The 15,506-nt window shown below is 33.9% G+C and overlaps 1 protein-coding gene across 2 annotated transcripts; it reads left to right on the top strand.

Annotated features, from left to right (window-relative positions):
• On the top strand, positions 1-1,548 carry LOC106357514 (GLABROUS1 enhancer-binding protein-like 1). 2 transcript variants are annotated; one of them, XM_013797175.3, is made up of 5 exons: positions 1-84; positions 162-305; positions 375-677; positions 769-894; positions 1,029-1,548. In XM_013797175.3, exons 2-5 carry the CDS (start codon positions 162-164, stop codon positions 1,359-1,361), a joined length of 906 nt encoding a protein of 301 aa, XP_013652629.2. In that variant the 5' UTR covers positions 1-84; the 3' UTR covers positions 1,362-1,548. The 2 variants fall into 2 exon arrangements, with proteins under 2 accessions (XP_013652629.2, XP_013652628.2); XM_013797174.3 differs by having other exon boundaries at positions 70-305.
• Positions 1,549-15,506: the final 13,958 nt, after the last annotated feature.

The following is a 15,506-nucleotide window of genomic DNA, read 5'->3' as shown; positions in this document are numbered from 1 at the left end:
ATTAGAATAATTTAGGGTGGTTAAGGGCTTTGGTCTTGTCGAGAAAAACGTCTCGCTCCCACTTGATTAACGCTCCATTCTCAGGTTCGTCTTTTTCTTCTCGGCTCATCCCACTGATCGATAGGGGTCAAAATTGATTTTTGATGGAACCATTTCTGCAGATGGCGACTCTGAAGCGCCTCAATTTCTCGGATACTTGTCTGCAGAAGTCTCCCTCAGAAGAAGTTTCGACGAAGAAGAAGAAATTGGCTTCTCCGGTGATCAAACGGATCTGGAACGAGGACGATGAGCTCTCTATCTTAAAGGTTCATTTCATCTCTTTTCACTGTATGTCAACACTAGATCCTCTTCTCACTCACTCGCTGTCGATTTAGGGATTGGTGGAATACAGAGTGAAGACAAGGCACGATCCAAGTTTTGATTGGGATGGTTTCTTCTGTTTCGTGCAAGGTTCCATCCATGTGAGATTCTCCAAGGAGCAGCTTTTTAGTAAGGTCAGGAAGTTGAGGAGGAAGTTCGTTCTTCACATGGAGAGAATCGATCGAGGGGAAGATCCGCTCTTTACTAGGCTTACTGACTCTCAAGCCTTTGGATACTCCAACATGATCTGGGGCCTAAACCAAGGTGAAGTTGCTGCTAACGGAGGAGGCACTGAGAAAGCACCAGGAGATACTCAAGTGAAGGATTCATCATTTGTTTCTTGATTGACTTGCAGTTGATTTTGGTAATAGTTAAAACTCATTTGTGTATGGTTTGCTGATCAATCAGGAGGATGAACCATTGGATAATGCTGGACGTGTAAATGACAATGGGGATGAAAGTAGTAAGCTTGATGGCAAAGATTCTGAATTTGCTGATGGAGGCATGGAGAACGTAATGCAGATCGAGAGTGACGTAAGTGACTCATTTATCGTTTTCTTTTTTTTTGTTTTCCAACCTACAGTTTTGGTTCCGCTTTCTCAAGTTCTGTTTCCAAGTCTAAAGTTTTGCTATCGCAGTAACAGGTAAGAGTGTTTGTGTTGAATCAGGAGAATGCCTCTAGGGAAAAGGGTCGAGTAAGTAATGATGAACCTGTAAATGAAAACGGGGCGGAGAAAGGTGAGCTTGACGGGAAAGAGAGTCATGATGATGATGATGATGAGTTGCGCGTTGTTGAAGATGCGTTTGAGACCACGATTTTGCAAGGTTTAAGCGATTGGCAGAGGAATTTACAGCTTAAGAAGCTGATGATGAACCTCGGAACGGAGAAAAGAAAAGAGTTAAGCAATGAATGGAAAGCATTATGTTCTGAGGAAGTAAAATTGAAAATCAAAAAGCTTAGGTTTACCGTAAAGCTTGTAGAGGCAGCAAATGATGGATGAAACTAGGCCATTGCATCATTTTTGTTGTAATGGTGTTGTTTAGTTAGAGAGTTGGTATTTCGTATTAGTATAAGTTTTAATCAGTTAAGATGTGTTTTTTTTTCTCCGGCTTATTACAATTTCTTATACTGAATACTTTACTTGGAAATTGTTATTCTCTTGAGAGCTACAGTATTATTTTTCTTCTCTTGTCGCTGCCCATTTTAGGATTTGAAAAATATTGGTCAAAGTGACGTTCAGAGTTTTCTCTTAAATGTATAACTCTCATCACTGCAAAGCGTTTGGTTTTCAGAAAACTTAAAGAATTGTTTGCCAAGGTTCTGGAATTAACAAAGCAAATAGCTGCTCATGTTTAGTAAAGTACGTTGGTTCTGGTCATATGCGCATTCAACAAGTTCTGATGAACCTCAAAACTTCTGGAGAGTCCGAGCAATTGCTGCAAAGTACATGTTACCCTTCGCCCCTAAACACCCATATTAAAATTATTTGTATTAACTCTTGTTGATGTCAAACACGTTGAAGCTGAGACGTGAGATTTCAACAATTGTATAATTATATGGTTATAATGTTTTGTTAGAAACTATTTATAATATACAAATTAATTAATTACTAATACTTCCTCCGTTTTTTAATATAAGTCGTTTTAGAGAAATTTTTATGTTCCAAATTATATGACGTTCTCGGTTTTCTATGTAAAATTATATGACCAATGATAATATACATTCTATTTTATTATTGGTTGATTTGTGGTTAGTTAAAAAATTAATGATTTCTTAATCTATGTGCACAATTCTAAAACGACTTATATTAAAAACGGAGGGAGTATTATATAATCATATACAGTTACACATCTAAGAAAATTGAAATAATAAATAAATGAGGGTTTCGCATTTAAAATTGTGGACAGTAATCCAATTTGCAGCTGACAAAAAAAATTCAATCTGCCCTACTATCTCATTATTTATTCTAAAATGCCCCATCAATTAAAAAACAATATATTTTAAAAAATTACCTAGACTAACCTACAATTTATAAAAAAATAATAACTTGAGTATCCGATCAAATTTGTTACTATAGCCTATTAATCAATTAAATAATTTGATAATCTGAAACCCTTTTATAATTTGATTTAAATATAGTTTTGCTCAAAAAAATTCCCAATTATTAATCTGGGTAATAATTTATTTTCATAATTTTCTTTATTAAAATTAAATCTCTTTATTAGTGACTATATTAAAATAAGAAAATTTGAGATATCAATCCTACTTCAATTTTTCCCCTTGTCATCATAGAAACTTCACGTTGAGTTTACAACCAAAATTGAGTTTTAGATTGTGAAGTAAGTTAGGGCTTCGATATACACATCCATCTTCAAAAATATCACAATGATTTCTATCCGTGGGATGCACCTCCCATCCGGGGGTTAGGTAAGTATCTTTAATAGATCTGGGTTTAATCCTTTAGAAGAGTGTATTCAATTGGAAGTTTTAGGTGATTTGCAACAGAATGACAAATCCACTCTTATTCATAAATGAATTTTAAAATTTCATTTAGAATCATGTGTTATTAAATTTGACATTTTATAAACTACTTTCAAATAAAGTGTTGGTGAAAATATTTTAAATCATAGAGTTTAAAAGTTTTCAAATAATTTTAAAGTGTTTGAATGAAGTTTTTTAGTTAAAAAATTTAAAATTCAAATCCAATGATTTTAGGTGATATTCTAGGGTGGTTTAACAAAAATCATTTTAATCTCTGCAATCCAGTGAAATCATCTAAAACCTCATTAGAAATCAAATCACCTCCAATTTTAGATTAATTACACTCCTCTTAGTTTCAAAAAAAAAAAAACTATCACAATGATTCAGGTTTTCGAGTTTGACTCTTCTTCCTCATATCAATTACCCATGTTCTTTTTATAGACGCTGAAGCGTCAGCAGCTCCAAATATTCAGTAACTGCTTCGTCCTCAAGAATCTAGCGTCAACTGCAATAGACGCTGAATCTAGCCGTAACCGTAAAAGTAATTGCCGTCGTGAGTCGTAACTGCCGCTAGAATTTTTAGCGATCAATTAACATCCGAAACCTAACGCTGTATCTCTCATAATTAATATCGGCTCAGTGGTTTTTCCGCAATCTTGCTTTTAAAACAACGGAAATACAAAGTTAAAAAGAGATGCGGATGCTAGACGCGACGTTTATCAAACGAACAGGGGTATTATATCTCTTATTAGTCTGCTCTTCCCTAAACTTATGTTATTTGTATTATCTTTCAATAACGGGTCTGTTTTATTTTGTTTTATATTGTGAAGGGTTAGGGTCGGTGTTCTGTAGGGCCAGTCTGGGGCCCACGGGACGGGTTGTTATAATAAAAGTCATTTTTACTTGGTGACAGCTTTTCCTGTGGAAGAGTTGTTAAATGGCCATCTTCGGTTCGAGGAACGCCAAGCGCACCAATAACCTACATAGAGGAGTCAGTGAGGACTCACATGTGAGGGATTAGAGTTGGTGCCCAGCAGGGCTGTGAGCATGGATTCCACGGGATCGGTGGGTTCCACGGGATCGGGCGGCGATACTTTAGACGCCGCGTGAAGTTTTTTCTGGACTCCGATTGTGACGTGGTTGGTGGCTAAGGCTTCGTCTCGACGAGAAGAATACGACGGTGGCCTTGCAAGCACGAGAATCTCAGCTGTTAGGAAGATATGGTCGATTTACTAAAACGACCTAAACTTAAGCTAATGAGACGGCGGTTTCTGGTAATTACCTATTACGGAAAACAGTGGGGACAAGGCTGGCGTGGTCTCACGGCGTGTGGTGATGCCAGTGGTGATCCCTGATGGCTCCACTACAAAGGTTTTCCACTGTCTTCTTCTTAAACTTGTTTCTCTTCTAACTCCTCTTTCCTTTTTTGTCTTTTTTTTCTCTTTTTCCAACTTCTGATTTTTGGAACAAAAGAAAATAATTTGATGGGTTGGGTATTTATAGATAATCTCTTGGGCCGAGAATATGCATGGACCTTAGCTGGCCAGGATTCGTTGGGCCGGGAATTGGATCGTTATAATTCTCCCCCACTAATAAAGAATTTGTCTCCGATTTCAGATCATGAGCTGACATGTCTATATCATCGTAACAAAACTCCAAAAAATCAACCATCATCTGCGACTCGATCTTTGTGGTCTCCTCCTGAATTACATCTCTCTCCCAATGAATTCTAACAAACACGGTTGACATCCCCTGAACCTTTTACAAGAAATCAATTTGACTTAACTGAGCGGTTTACCCTAACTGAACCAAAATCAATTTAAACTGGGTCAACCCACCGGTTGACCGAGTAACCAAGTTGACTCACCGTATCAACTTGGCCGAGTCACCGGTGATGGTAACCGGCCGGCAATGGACAGCAGCGGAGCACGGCGGAGAACAGCGGCAGATCGCAGAGTAGCATGGCGGCGGCCAGCAGACACTACTTCCGGCGGCGGTGCGTGGTCTACACCCGCGGGGGCGGCGATACTTCAGATGACGCGTGTGGCTTCGGTGGACTCCGATTTCGACGTTGTTGGTGGCTACGGCTTTGTCTCGACGAGAGGAACACGATAGTGGCCTTGCAGGCACGAGATTATCAACAGTTAGGAAGATATGGTCCATTTACTAAAACAGCCGAAACTTAAGCTAATGAGATGGCGGTTTCCAGAAATTACCTACTACGGTAAATGGTGGGGACGAGGCTGGTGTGGTCACGGCTTGCGGTGGCTCCAGTGGTGATCCATGATGGCTCCACTACAAAGGCTTCCGACTCTCTTCTTCATAAACTTGTTTCTTTTCTAACTCCTCTTTTTTTTTTCTTTTTTCTTTCGAACTTCTGATATTTCAAAAGAAAATAAACTGATGGGCTGAGTATTTATACATAATCACTTGGGCCGAGAATAGGAATGGACCTTAGCTGGCCGAAATTCGTTGGGCCGGAATTGGGTCGTTACAATTCGCTCCCACTATTAAGGAATTCATCTTCAAATTCAAATCATGAGCTGACATGTCCAATATCATCGTAACAAAACTCTGGAAAAACAACCATCATATGCGGCTCGGTCTCTGAGGTCCCCTCCTTTATCCCATCTCTCTCCCGACGAATTCTGACAAACACGGTCGACATCCCTTGAACCTTTAACAAGAAATCAATTTGATTTAACCGACCGGTTTACCATAACCAAACCAAAATCAATTTAAACTGGGTCAACTCACTAGTTGACCGAGTCACTGAGTTGACTCACCGAGTCGACTTGGCCGAGTTTCCGAGTCACCGGCGAGACACCGGACGGCAAGAAGGGACGGCAGCTTACCAGCGGCAGATGGCGGCGGAGCAAATCGAAGAATAGCGGCGGCCGGCAGCGGAGCATAGCAGGGCCGGCGGCGGACGCTATTTCTGGGGTCGCCGCATGGTCTACACGCACGGTCGGTGAAACTTCAGACGACACATGCGGCTTTGTCTGGACTCTGATTGCGACGTGGTCGGTGGTTACGGGTTCAACTTGACCAGAAGAACACGATGGAGGCCTTTTATGCACGAGATTCTCAACGGTTAGGAAGACATGGTCGATTTACTAAAACGGCCAAAACTTAAGCTAATGAGACGGCAGATTCCGGAAATTACCTTCTACGGCGAATTGTGGGGACGAGGCTGGCGTGGTCTTGGCGTGCGGTGGCAACGGTGGTGATCCCTGATGGCTCCATCACAAAGGTTTTTCACTCTCTTCTTTTTAAACTTGTTTCTCTTTTAACTCCTCTTTTTTTTTCTATTTTTTTTCTAACTTCTGATTTTTGGAACAAAAGAAAATAAATTGATGGGCTGGGTATTTAAAGATAATCATTCTGGCCGAGAATAGGCATGGACCTTAGCTGGCCGAAATTTGTTGAGACAGAATTGGGTCGTTACAATTCTCTCCCACTAAAAAGGAATTCATCCCCGAATTAAAATCATGAGCTTACATCTCCAATATCATCGTAACAAAACTCTGAGAAAAACAACCATTATCTGTGGCTCGGTCTCTGAGGTGTCCTCCTAAATCCGATCTCTCTCCCGATGAATTATGTCAAACACAGTCGACATTCCCTGAACCTTTAACCAGAAATCAATTTGACTTAACCGACCAGGTTATCCTAACAGAACATAAATCAGTTTTAACTGGGTCAACTCACCGGTTGATTGAATCACTGAGTTGACTCACCGAGTCGACTCGGACGAGTTGCCTAGTCTTCGGCGAGTCACCAGTGACGATCATTGGATGGCGAGAGGGAACAGCAGTGGACGGCGGGGGCCGGCAGTGGCCACGACTTCCAGCGGCGGCGCGTGGTCTACAAGCGTGTGGGCGGCGAAACTTCAGACTGCGTGTGCGGCTTCAGCTGGACTTCAATTGCGTTGTGGTCAGTGGGTACATCTTCGTCTCGACGAGGGGAACACGATGGTGGCCTTGCATGCACGAGATTCTCAACGGACAAGAAGATATTGTCGATTTACAAAAAGGGCCGAAACTTAAGCTAACGAGTCGGCGGTTTCCAGCAATTACCTATTATGGCGAATGGTGGGGACGAGGGTAGCGTGGTCACGGTGTGCGGTGGCTCCGGTGGCGATCTCTGATGGCTTTGCTACAAAGGTTTCCCACTCTCTTCTTCTTAGACTTGTTTTTCTTCTAACTCCTCTTTTATTTATTGTTTTTTCTCTAACTTGTGAGTTTTTGAAGAAAAATAAATAAACTGATGGGCTGGGTATTAATAGAGAATGACTTGGGCTTTCGAGAATAGGCATGGACTTTAGCAGGCTGAAATTCGTTGGGTCGGGAATTGTGTTGTTACAATCATTTTATTTGAAGATGAAGTTTTGTGTTTTGTGTGTATGGCACATTAAAATTTAAATGACAAAATATATACTATCATAGAGTCAAACAAATTATTATAAAATCGGCATCATAGTTCTCAATATTAGCACTTTAATAGGTGTTATTGGTTTATATATTTTGATTGATTTAGAAATCCATATAGTATTTATAAATTCAAGTAAAATATGCAAATCCGGAGGTATTCCCTCGGATTTGAGTCTTTGTATTTTTAACTAACAAATCCAAACAAATCCATTCAAATTCATTATAAAATCAAATATATTAGTAAATCGGTATGATTGAATATCACTTGATTTGATACAGAATTTATGAATCATTAAACCAATAACACATAATTTTAATACAGATTTACAAATCATAGAACCAATAAACACTAGATTTAGTTCGGATTTTCAAATCCATTAAAATACAACAACCAATAACCCCTACTAATACTAATATAATTATACTACGACAAAGACTATGATAAATATCACTTACACATTATTTATACTATTATTAAACTATAAACTATAGTAAAAGATAGATTATGTTCCATATCTAGTTACAAGTATAATTTTTAAATATAATAAATATGAATTGTTAAAATTATATTTGTGATATTTTCAAAATTGTAGTAGCAAATAATTATACATTTAATTAAAAAGTTTAAAATAGTTATACTATTTAAATTAATAAATTAAAGAATCAGCTAAAAACTAATAATAAATCAATGATTTAGGTAAAAACTAATAAGAAATCAATAATTTAACTAAAACTAGTAAAACATGACAAATAATAAAAATTAATCAAAATTAGTATGGCAAATCAGCAAAATAATTTATAAAATAATAGTAAAGATAAATATATCACTTTTCAATCACCTATATATTAATTATGGAGCACAACATGTTTTCGTAGTCACGTGTCATCACTAGGATGATTTTTAGAATCCTTAGAAAAATAAGTGGGAGATTTAATGTTTTCCACTTTCATGGTACCACTTTTCTTTTTTACCACCACTAAGGGAACATTTTCAAAAATACTTTCTTCATTAAGTGGCAAAAGACTCTTATACCCTTGTTATTTATAAATATGTATAATAAATCATTATTTAAATAATTTAAATAAATAAATAATTTTTTTATGTTTTTGAATTATATTTTTTCAAATTCGAACTTTTTATAAAAAAATTTTTTGAATTTTTTCTTTTTCTAATATTTATTTATATATTTATTAGAATCCTAAATTTCACATTCCAAAAACTCTACCATACCTCTCAACTCTAAACCCTAAGTCTAGATTAGTTAACCCTAGGGGTATAAGTGTATTTTACCCTTCATTAAAAGTGAGGGTAAAAGTGATTAGTGTAAAAATGAAAAGTAGTACTATGAATGTTGTATTTGTGGCAATTTCCCAAAATAAGTTGGTTAATACAAATTTCTATTATCTTTTTTATTAAAGCAACTATCAAATTGATTAGTAGTATACAAAAGAATATATTCTGAATTCTTTCCTTAAATAAAATCTACAAAATTACATAATATGATTAACATATATATATATGACAATTAATGATTATTAATAATACGTATTTGATAACAATGTTTGTATCCTCTCTCTCTTTTTGTTAATTTTATATTATTAAAAAAAATTAAACAATCACATTAAGTATATAATAAAAAAAATTATATTTTTCTTATAAGTCATATTTTGAATTTTTTAAAGCGCCTATAAATTACTAAAAATGGTAAAAGTCTCACCTTGAAAACTTTGTGATTAATGGTTCCTGCATGTGTTTTTGCTCGTGGACTTTGCGTAGGAACCAAATATTTTTGACAACGTACTCAGGCTTGCGCAGGCCTTGTCTTGCTTAAGTCATATACTGTTATGATTGTCAGTGTGGGCGTACAATTTAAATGAACGGTTTACCAGAATCGGAAGTCAGTTCAGACTTGATCCAGCTCATATGGCCCTACAAGTGGATGGAATCGGGTGGCTGTTCTAGACAACAACGATTTATCCAGATCATTTCTTTATGCTACTTAGGAGGTTTGTTGCATTGGATTTTCTTTCGCTTTTGTGTTTTTGTTCCGATTTCTAGAATTTTTACTTTGTTTATGTTGTTCGTAAGTTTTCTCGTTGTGGGTTTTAGTCGTTTTTTTTCGGGCTCTTGCTTCTGGGAATTCTTTTTATCTGCCAGTTTGTGTATCAAACCTTGTATTTTTCTTTTGAATGAATATTATCTTTTTTTGTCAGCAATTTATACAGACTCATGTAGACTTTGCAAACCAAACTGGTAGCTCCACATCCATATGGACAACAAACGACAGTTGTTTTCTTACATTACGTGTGAGATTGTCCGTCCTTAAATTTTGCGTTCGTGGTATATGAATGAGCTCTGAACTGTTGAAATTTCTCTTCAAAAACTTTATATCTTCCAAATAACTTGCAAAAGCTGGCCATTCTTCTGGTTTCAAAACCATCTTCACCAACTGAGAAAAATCTGTTGCAAATGTAACAGTGAAATGTCTAAGATTCCTCATGCATTCCATTTTCCAAATGAGAGCTTCTATCTCCGAGTGAAGTGGCGACTGACTCGTTCTTGTATTCTTCGTTCCCATTAAACCATCAGAACCTTCCAGTGTGCTATACCACCCTTGTCCTGAAAAGATTTTCTGAGTTTTCCATGATCTGTCCGTAAAAGCCATCTACCTAGAATAGTCGATACCATTGCTGCTACTGGTAAGCGAGTCTGATTTATTCCATGTGTAAGCGAAATATGTGCCTCAGCTCAAAGTAACGTCTCCATTTCTGCCAATTTGAGAGTATCTCTCGGATCAATGTTCAAATTGATAAAAACTTTATTATTTCTATCTTTCCGTATGTACCATAAGATCCATGCAAATTGATGATCTTCTATCTCCGGAGAAACCCTCCAAAATAAATAATCAATATTGGCAAAAAGGGACTGAGTGGAAAATATGTGTAGATACGATGGAATACTTGATAATGCCTAGACCTGAACCGTCGGTGACATTTAAAAAACACATGATTGATAGACTCCTCGGGTGCTTCACATCGTGCATAAAATGTGTCCCTTTGCATTCTTTTTGCCTTTAAATTTTTTTAACCACTATACATCTTAATATGAGTTGCCTTAAAAAAATGTTTTATCTTAGGTGGACATTATATTTTCTAACAAAAGTCTTTAGCGGATGGAAAAAGAAAAGAGAATAAAAAGTATCTAGATGCTCACAAGCAAGAGATGACAAAAAAATAATTAAAAACAAAAAAAAAACTAAAAGGACGGGCGCACATGGTTTGTGATGATGTGTGATGGTAGTTTATAAAAGGTCCACCGTAAAGCTTCCAAATTCACAAGGTAGCAAAAATGGTCTACTTCCACATAGGATCATGAAAGAAATGTCGTTTCCACAATTAATTCAAAAATTATATTCCAAATTTCTTAGATAAAAACCATACTTGAATGTATGTCTTAATCCATCAAAATTATATTGCAAAAAAATGATTTTATAATCTATACACTAACCTAAAGTCTTAACAATCCTAATACTTACATGTATGTCTTAATCCTTAAATCTTAAATGTATGTCTTAAACCTTAAATCCTAACTATATGTTTATACGCGTTTTAAAATTTTATATAATTTGACAGAATTTTATTTTAATTTAAAATAATTACTTTTAGGTTCGCTTATAATTTTGAATTGGTTTTATTTTAGTTTTATGTAATAAAAACTTTTAGTTTTTTCTAAGCTAAAATTATGGGTTAAAAATATAGAATAGAAAAGCTCAATTTATTGATTTTATAACTTATTGTAATATATATTTGGTATAATTAAATGAACATTTATAGAAAGAAAAACATAATTCATCTATTTAATTCGTTTCACACTGGTTTTATTTTGGACAAATCTCCAAAATAGCACATTTCTAAGTTTATATCACAAAAATAGCACTCAAAAACTAAAATGACCAAAATAGCACCTTTCTAAGTTTATCCTTTGAAAATTTTAATTTTTTTTATTTTTCAAAATTTGAAATCTTATCCCCAAAACCTCATTTCTCAACTCTAAAATCTAAACCCTAAACCCTAAACTCTAAACCCTAAACCCTAAACCCTAAATCCTAAACCCCACCCTTTAACTCTAAACCCTAAGTTTGTGACTTTTGATAAAACATTAAGTGCTATTTTTGTGACTTTTGACCTTGAGTGTTAGTTTGGGAACATAAACTTGATTTAGTGCTATTTTTGTTTTTTTGTCTTTTATTTTTTATGTTTTATTTATGAATGTGCTAGTTGATCAAGATGAGAGAATTTGTTATTAAACTCTTTCGTATTCATCTATTTGTTGTGCTGTTTGATGATAAACCTGTAATCATAAAAACATCAACTGTAATCCAACCACCATATAAATAAATAAATAATGAAAAATTTAACAACTTTATATTTATTGTTGTCAATTTAAATATATACTGATATAACTTTTAAAAACTTATAAAACTTATAAAGATATTATTAATTTGGAAAACATAAATTTCTGTTGATGCTTTATTAAATTTTAAAAGGGTATTTTCAAGAATGACTTACAACAACTTCTGGTCAAACACAAATTAATGAACTTCTTTTTATTTTATTTTTGAAGTTTTCATCCTAGTATTAAACTTTAGTCTTGAGAATGTCATTATATTTTTCTCGTACATGACATCAAACATCCTCACCATCTTCATTTAATTATGAAAATGTCACTGTTATAAATATCACCGATAACCATGAACAACCAAAAATCAAACTTTAAATGTCTTTTAGTTCAGTTTTACATATTCTTTACATTTCTTGTACACAAAATTTATTTATCTTGCATTTGCTTTCTTATTTCATCTCAAAAACTCTCAATATTGTTTTTACAAAATAACCTTTTTCTAATTTCCTCACATGATTCTTGGCTATCAACGATTAAGTATCTTTCGTTTGGGTTAAGTTAGAAGTTTTTGTGACTGGAGAAACTAAACATGAACTCTCACCGGATGTATGTAATTATTCACATAATCAGATCCGAGAAGATTATTGAAAAAGTCTCTTCGTTAAAGCATATGTTAGTTTGGTAATTGACCATTTTGTAAATTTTTTCTTAGTAGACCTTTGAATAGTTCTGCTAATATTTATTTGTAAGCAAAAAAAAATTGAATGGACTTTCCGATAAATTTCTGCAAAACGATTATTTTAGCATCTGACAGAAATTATATATAAATCTAATTTTTAAAAGTATACTTTTAGAGAAATGTTCAAAAAAAACTGAAGCTACTTGATCTAGCACACATACCATTTTGTCCCCAAAAAGAACCCAGTGATTAGTTGTGAAGGAGTTGCTTTATAAACGATTAGTTTCTTCAAAAGAACCTTCTGAGTAACACTTGCTACAACATTTTTAATCCTTCCATTCTGGTCCGGAGTAATTAACTTTAGTTCTTCCTCAAGGAACTTGGTCATGGTTTCTTTAACATTCTGATTGTCAACCATTGCATAAGTTTAAACTTACCAGATTTCTCCTTCAAATTCCAAAGTAGCAGGACTACCATCGTTGTAAATATGAATAACTTTAGGGCAGGGATCGTCTGGGATACAAAGAAGTAATATGACATTTTTTGGTACAGGAGTTTTAGCAAAAGATTGAGGTAACCGAAATAAGGCAATAATTGATATTTACACAAGAATATTGTACTAGGTAATAACCCGCTTTGCGCTGTTTAATTTCTTTATTTCTTAAGTTTTTTTGTAATAATTTTTTCATTATTTTATATTATTTTAGTTTTAAATTTTTTTAAAATTTTTTATTTATTTTTACGGAACGAAACCGGTTAAAAATCTAATTTTTCCGCGACACTGTATATCTAGATGGCTACGAATCGAATCAGATAATTGATTATTCGGACGAAACAGATTGGATCACGAATACCTCTAAAACTCCGGATATCCGATTCATGTCCACTCTTACATGTATGTGTATGTAAATAATATATAAAGGTGGTTAATAAATATATAAATATGCCGTAATCAACATTAAAAGATACTTTTGTTCAAAAAATCTGCAAGTGAGATTTATACCGAAAACGTAAAATAGTATATAGTGTGAACGCATTTATGTAGAATTTGGCTGAGAAACTCTCTGCACGTGACACGTCAACATATTCATTCTCAAATCGTTGTGAGGCTGCCACGTGACAAACGTAATGTAAACACATTAAATGGCAATGTTTCTCTTTTAATATATAAGAAATACTTTTATACTTACTTTGTTAATAGTAATTAAATTTTGATGAAAATACATAATATAATATTTAAGAAAGATCAATACATGTAAACGTAGGAAATCTTTTAGTTACCCAAAATCATATGTATACTAAAATATTATATTTTGTCATAAAGTAAAACTAATTATAAATTAAACACGAAAATATTTTTGGCAACTAAGTAATACATTAATACTAGAAAAAAATAAATGAAATTAAATAGTTTTACTGCCATGTGTCATTTGTTTGTTGTGAACAAATATATATATATATATATATATATATATATATATATATATATGTGTGTGTGTGAAAATTATAGCACCCATGTGCCTTAGTGTTATTTTCTTATAATATTTTTGTTTTAAATGAAGAGTTTTCTACAGTTATCTAGTGTTTATGCAATTTTCAGGTTCATTTTTTTTTTAAAATCTTATGAATATTTTTATTTAAGGTTTAATTTATAGGTTGTAACTTCTCTATTTTTTTGATTTTTTTTACAATTAGTAATAATATATAATATTTTGTATAGAATGAAAAAATTAGACTGAAAATATTTGAATGAGTTGATGTAGAGGGTATGTAATATCTATTTGGTTGAAAATAAAAGTAATTCACCACTTTTCTATTTAAATAAATCGTAAAAGTAATAATTTAAGGCGAAAGTATTTGGGAATTTTTTTTGAGTATGAGACCATCTCTAATAATCCCTCATTTTTAAGAAAACCCTAAAAAATGAGGTAAATCCTTCTCTGGTGATGCATTATTTTGAGAGGTAAGATGTTTTATGAATAAGGTTTCCCTCATATCCGAGGAAACACTATTTACAACAACTGTTTAGTGTTAAATTATTTTTTATTTTTTTTCTTTAATCTTTTATATAATTTTATTTTTACTTTAAAAGGGTTCAATATTTCATTTTATTTTTAACAAAATTATTAATACGTTCATAGTATATTTATAAGTTTATATAAACCTTGTATATTTTTTTAAACTAATCTAGATTTAGTTAAAATAAAATTATATTAATACAAAATATGTAAGTTTTGTAAAATAACAAACACTATTAGAATGAATGATATGTATTAAAAATAAATATACTTGAAATGTTTCTTTTGAAAGAAAAAATGAGAAAACCCATTAAAACAAAATACAAACTATTGAATTTACCTAATTTGTGAAAAAAATGAAGTAACCTATTGTAGAGGGCATGCCACCCATTTTCATACTTAATTCACTTAGTTTAGCATTTATTGGCATTACTTTGATGTATTCAGCAATTACGGGTTGAAAGAATTTTTTTTTTTTTGTTTTGATAATCCAGGTAATCTGGACACCGCGAAGAGAATCCGACTAGCGCCTAAGTACACCTTCGCATAAGGCATCCTGGAGGGTCGCCTTTTTTCCCATTTTAATCGACGGTGGCCAGCGAGATTCGAACCTGGATCCGTAATAGGGCCAAAGCTCCCTCAAGACCACTGGGCCATCCTCGCTTGGTTCGGGTTGAAGAATTTTACAACTCTTTAAAATAAGTCTTCAGTCCACTTCGCAATTAACATCAGATTAAATCACATAGGTTCGACGGTAGCTCTATATGGATATGTTCTTCCTACTTGATTTGGTCTCGTTCCTTCCACAATGTTTTTTACTTTAATTTTTAGACCTCTAATATATAGTTTCTTAAATTTTAATTTCTAAGACGATATTTACACTCCACCAATCTCCACACAAAAAATGTGATATATCTTCAAACTTCGTAAACTATTTATCTAGCCAAATATATAATTCCAAATATCAGTGACACGAAGGGAATCTTTAACTTTAGTCCAACGGACGGACTGAAAAGTGGAGATTGCTTCCGATCCTCGACAAGAAAATTCTCCTTTAATATATGTGGGAAGGAATGATCTCATCATCTTCCCAATAAAAAGTGGGAGAAATGAGGTTACATATAACATACGA

This window comes from Brassica napus, chromosome C6 (genome assembly GCF_020379485.1).
Source record: "Brassica napus cultivar Da-Ae chromosome C6, Da-Ae, whole genome shotgun sequence".
NCBI classification, from domain to species: Eukaryota; Viridiplantae; Streptophyta; class Magnoliopsida; order Brassicales; family Brassicaceae; genus Brassica; species Brassica napus.
Note: the sequence above shows the minus strand (reverse complement) of the source record. Positions and strands in the feature narration are given on the sequence as shown.

What these genes read in the sequence shown, in the direction of transcription:
- LOC106357514 (XM_013797174.3), top strand. Translation starts at nt 144, where the DNA reads ATGGAACCATTTCTGCAGATGGCGACTCTGAAGCGCCTCAATTTCTCG. An exon ending in AAGCACCAGGAGATACTCAA is followed by an intron (nt 678 to 768) that starts GTGAAGGATTCA and finishes CTGATCAATCAG; the next exon opens with GAGGATGAACCATTGGATAA. An exon ending in TAATGCAGATCGAGAGTGAC is followed by an intron (nt 895 to 1,028) that starts GTAAGTGACTCA and finishes GTGTTGAATCAG; the next exon opens with GAGAATGCCTCTAGGGAAAA.